We start from the raw sequence: 5,201 nt of genomic DNA on the forward strand, positions 1-5,201 counted from the left end.
GTAGCCGGGGTTGGCACCACCAAGACAGGATATATAGTTCGATTCAAAGACCCAGAATCGGCCGAAATAGCCCGCAGTAATACTGAGTGGCTGGATCAAACAATGTAAATTAAATGTAGTGGGAGGTGAAGACCTGCATCTCTAATATATAATTCGACTCTCTGGTGGGAAGCACAGTAGCAAGGGCCTGTAACCCGCGAATCATCCTGATAACTGAGTTTCTTACTACTCTCCCACTCCTAGAATTCTTCAATGGTCACACCAGCATGTCGAAAGTGGCCTTGCGCATTGAGTTTACGTGCACCTACGAGGTCCACACACCACTCAAGGAAGACATCGAATCCCTGGCCCGGGTCCCGCGCGTATGCTTGCCAATTACGCCTGATGAACCGCTTTAACTCACCAAAGAACTCCTCAATGGGATTCAAGTCCGGGGAATACGGAGGTAAATAGACTAACTGGAGGTAAATAGACTAACTTAACACCAGCAGCAGAGCACATGGCGTCGAGGCGCTCAGTGTGGTGAAAAGACGCATTATCCATGACAATGACAGACTTAGGCTCGGGCCACTGGCCACAATGCTCGAGTAGCTGCTCGATAAAGTCCTCGAAGAGCGCGGCATCCGTGGAACCCCGGAAGACCCGAGATAAGACAATCCCATCCTGGGCATAAGCTGGAAGAATCTGGTACCGCTGATCGCGTTGGAAATGCGTCACCTGTACTGGCGTGACACCAAGAGGAGACCAGCCGGTTCGACGGAATCCCGCCCTTTTATCACAGCCGGATTCATCCACGTAGACACGGTGATAGGAGCGAAACTCGGATAAATTGTGTAGGTAGAAATCCCGTAGATCGGCATTGCGTTGCTTGGCGATCTGGCGGGATGTTTTCTTGGTCCAATTAATGGACTTCAGCGCTCGGCCTATGCTGTGTACCGTGACCAAAATGCGGAACTCGTCCCACAAGAACAGCACCATCTCATCTTGGTATAGGTCAGGTTTTTCGAGGAGATGATCGCAAAGCGCGTTGAGCATTGATGGAGTGATACTTCGGCGGCGGCCAACCCCATTAGGAGGGGCTCTTGCATCCCCAAAGCAATGCAAATTCGAGCGGATTGTTCGTACCGACCGTGGGCTGCAGTCAGCGATCTTGGCTATCTGGGAGGTGGTCAGCGGTGGGCTGCAGATTAGTGCATCGCGAATGAGATTGAGTTGTGAGACGGCGAGTCTGGGAGCCATGTTCTTTAGTGGTGTTGAACATGGTGATAAGATCTTCCAGACATTCAGTATGTAAAGATTGGGTGGCTCAGTCCAGCACGGTCCAGCTGGCCTCACGGAATTTTCACGGGCCGAAAAAAGGGGTCGGTGATTTCTGAGGTGAGATCAGCGACGAACCAGTAACTAGGAAAGCCCAAAACTAGAGAAAGTCTCATTGGGCGACATTGTCCCGCTGCGGCCCGTTACCACAGCGGGTCGAGAACACATAGCGAAAAGTTGATGATTATTACTGTACTGTAACAAGAGAACACAGGAAATCAGCCACAGAAATCGAAAATAATGATTCATGATCGCGAATTTCGTGGTTGCATATCGCGACCTCTAGAGTCAGCTCGAAGTGGTTAGCACGAATCTGATCCCTGGTTGCAAGTGAGCTTGGTGCGGAGGAACGAAAATCATTGGACTTTACAAAGATATGAAGCAGGCAAGGCGCCCATCAAGGCATGCTCTGGATATATCGATTTGGAGACGAGACCGTCTGTGACCGTGGCAAAGACTGGCGAACAGGGCTGCGGGCCGCTCGCTGGATGCGCGGATCAACCCCGGCGGCGCGTAATATTCGGGATGATTGGTCGAAGCATTGAGATCCGGCAGCCTTGTCAGGACTCACAGCCCGCGCGATGAATACCCCACCTCAGCACCCTCAGCTGCGCTGGCAGCGAGGGATATATTCTTGGAGAGAAGATTAACCATTTCACTTCCTGCTACTTTCCTAGTGGACAGTGGGATTAAATCAACCAGAGTGAGAAACCACTCGACCATGGAACAAGCAGCGACTGTCCACGGCGGAGAGCCGAACCCGTTGGACAGTACCGGTCTGTGCCTGCTGTCCCTCGACGGCGGCGGCGTGCGCGGGCTGTCGACCCTCTACATCCTCAAAGGCTTGATGGATCGTCTAAACCAGAAAAGACCGAACGGTACTCCGAAAAAGAAGCCATGCGAGGTGTTTGATCTGATCGGAGGAACCAGCACAGGTGGGTGCGTTGATTCAGTCTGTGTTCCGAAAATAAACGGCTGACAGATGTAGATTGATCGCAATCATGCTGGGTCGTCTAGAAATGGATGTGGATGAGTGCATCGCGGCATATATCCAATTAATGAAAAAGATCTTCGAGAAGCCCTCCAAATGGAACCTTGCTGCAAGCCTGTTTGGCAATATCGAGCCGCGATTCGATGCCAGCAAGCTTGAAGACGCAATCAATCAAGTCATCAGCAGATGTGGAGCCAACCCGACTGATCTCTTTAATAACCAGGCCGAGCGGGGCTGTCGAGTGTAAGTCTATACACTTAAAGCATCATGACCATGCTAACATCTTCAGATTTGTCTGCAGCATCACACAGGAAACCAAGGAGATCGTCCGCCTTCGCAGCTACCCAGAACCTGGCAAGCTGGATATTCCCGCCACAATCTGCCAGGCCGCCCGTGCCACCTCAGCTGCCACAACCTTCTTTGAGCCGGTATCGATCGGGGCGCGGAGATTCGCGGACGGTGCGCTTGGGGCTAACAACCCAGTTGATGAGGTAGAGGGCGAAGCGTCAGATACCTGGTGTCCCGAAACCGGCGACCTGAAGCCACTGGTGAAATGTTTCGTCTCAATTGGAACTGGAAACCCAGGGAAGAAGGCTATGGAGGATAATCTGCTCAAATTCATGTCCAAAACTCTGCCAGAACTGACCACCCAGACTGAACAGACAGAGAAGCGATTCATTGCCAAATGGCGACAGCATTATGACGGCAAACGGTATTTTCGATTTAATGTAGAACAGGGGCTGCAGGAGGTCGGGCTGGCAGAATATCAGGAGCAGGGCCTGATTGAGGCGGCGACGGAGGGGTATCTTGACCACCAGGCGGTGGTGTTTCAGGTGCGGAATTGTATTCGGAACTTAGAGTCAAAGCAGAGTGTGTCTATAGAGAACTTTTCGTAATCTATTGTCCTTCTGCTGATTATTATCAATTAATATAGACGGAACCGACACCCAGTTTGCTATAGTGATTCAAGTTAGTGCTCCGCTACCTGATCGATGATATGATATTGACTCAGCTTATACAGGAGTATCAAAGAAAGTTGATGCTTTTGGAGCAATGTATGACGGTAGTCTGTATACTTGATCTCTATAGCTAGTGCTAACTGATGTTTAGGGCGTGGCCGTGCGCGGTGGCATGTGCCGTTTGATCGAAACCCCAAATTTACGGGCCGTGAGAAACTGCTGAACGACTTAGAACGGAGATTGCAACAGCACAACCACACCACAAAGATTGCAGTCATTGGCCTTGGTGGTGTGGGCAAGACACAGTTAGTCCTGGAGCTTGCCCACCGTGTGCGAGAACAGTGCGCAGTTTTTTGGATTCCAGTTAACAGTCTGGCTAACCTTCAGACAGCGTATCGGGAGATAGCGGAGAAGCTGCGCCTCCCGGGCTGCAAGGAGAATAGTACTCAGATCCTCGAATTAGTACAAACATACCTTAGTGATGAGAGCATTGGCCCATGGCTGCTGGTATTGGACAATGCTGACGATGTTGACCTGTGGACATCTCCCGTTTCCCCAGACTCAGGATCGAAGTGCCTAGTTGATTTTCTGCCAAGAAGCACACAGGGGTCAATCATCTTCACCACCCGCAATCGGAAGGTGACCAATGACCTGGTGCAGGATATAGTGGAGGTGCCGGAGATGGACAAATCAGAGGCCACTCATCTACTGAAAACCACCGTGGCCACTAAAGAGCTTGTTGAACCAGATTACCAAATGGTGCCGATCCTTCTTGAGAAGTTGACTTACCTCCCGCTGGCCATTGTCCAAGCGGCGTCCTATATCAGAAAAAACAGAGTGTCCTTCTCCGCATACAACGCTCTGTTGATGGACCTGGAAGACGAAGTCATGGACCTCTTGGGTGAAGAGTACCGCGATGATGGAAGATATCGTGATATCAGCAACGCAGTTGCAAAAACATGGATTATTTCCTTCCAGCAGATATGTCGCGATGATCCTCTGGCGGCAGAGTATCTGTCATTGATGGCTTGTGTGGACCCCAGGGATATCCCGCACGCAATACTGGTGGAGGGACCGTTGCGAAGGAAGGAGACGAATGCCATTGGTACACTGGACGCCCACTCCTTTATTAAGAAGCACAGTGATTCCACAACATTTGACATGCATCGGTTGGTCCATCTTGCCACACGGGGGTGGCTTAAAGGACAGGAAAGGCTGTCTGACTGGCAGAGCAAAGCCGTGACACGACTTGGAAAGCTACTGGCAAACACTGACCAAACTAACCGGACACAATGGAGGGTATACATACCACACGCACAATTTGCAGTTGCAGATCATACTAAGGGGGATAATGAGATTATCAATCTTGTACAAAGGTGTGGGGCCTGCCTGGACTATGATGGCCGATACGGTGAAGCGGAGACAATGTATTGGAAGGCTCTAAAGTATAAGGAGAAGGTGGTGGGGCCAGAGCATCCAAATACACTTGCCAGCGTCAACAACCTTGGTTCAGTCCTTGAGAGGCAGGGCAGGTATGAAGAGGCTGAAGCCATGCACCGACGAGCCTTGGAAGGATATAAGAAGGTACTAGGGCCAGAGCATCCATCTACACTCACCAGTGTCAGCAACCTTAGTTCGGTCCTTTCTAGGCAGGGCAAGTATGAAGAGGCTGAAGCCACGCACCGACGAGCCTTAGAAGGATCAGAGAAGGTACTAGGGCCAGAGCATCCAGACACACTCACGAGCGTCAACAACCTTGGTTCAGTCCTTTCCAGCCAGGGCAAGTATGAAGAGGCTAAAGCCATGCACCGACGAGGCTTAGAAGGTTATGAGAAGGTGCTAGGGCCAGAGCATCCATCTACACTCACCAGCGTCAACAACCTTGGTTTAATCCTCTCTAGCCAGGGCAAGTATGAAGAGGCTGAAGCCATGCA

The 5,201-nt window shown here is 51.0% G+C and overlaps 1 protein-coding gene across 1 annotated transcript in view; it reads left to right on the forward strand.

Moving 5' to 3' along the window:
* Positions 1 to 2,038: 2,038 nt before the first annotated feature.
* Positions 2,039 to 5,201, forward strand: part of ASPWEDRAFT_33281 (uncharacterized protein) — a gene marked incomplete at both ends in the record, with an annotated part of 4,089 nt that continues 926 nt past the window's right edge. Inside the window, 6 exons of the mRNA XM_040833753.1 lie at positions 2,039 to 2,256; positions 2,306 to 2,551; positions 2,598 to 3,178; positions 3,243 to 3,277; positions 3,321 to 3,363; positions 3,419 to 5,177. Of these exons, the coding sequence (XP_040683253.1) occupies positions 2,039 to 2,256; positions 2,306 to 2,551; positions 2,598 to 3,178; positions 3,243 to 3,277; positions 3,321 to 3,363; positions 3,419 to 5,177 (2,882 nt within the window). The remainder of the gene's footprint in view (positions 2,257 to 2,305; positions 2,552 to 2,597; positions 3,179 to 3,242; positions 3,278 to 3,320; positions 3,364 to 3,418; positions 5,178 to 5,201) is intronic.

The sequence above is a fragment of the Aspergillus wentii genome, assembly GCF_001890725.1.
Source record: "Aspergillus wentii DTO 134E9 unplaced genomic scaffold ASPWEscaffold_12, whole genome shotgun sequence".
In the NCBI taxonomy this organism is placed as follows: domain Eukaryota; kingdom Fungi; phylum Ascomycota; class Eurotiomycetes; order Eurotiales; family Aspergillaceae; genus Aspergillus; species Aspergillus wentii.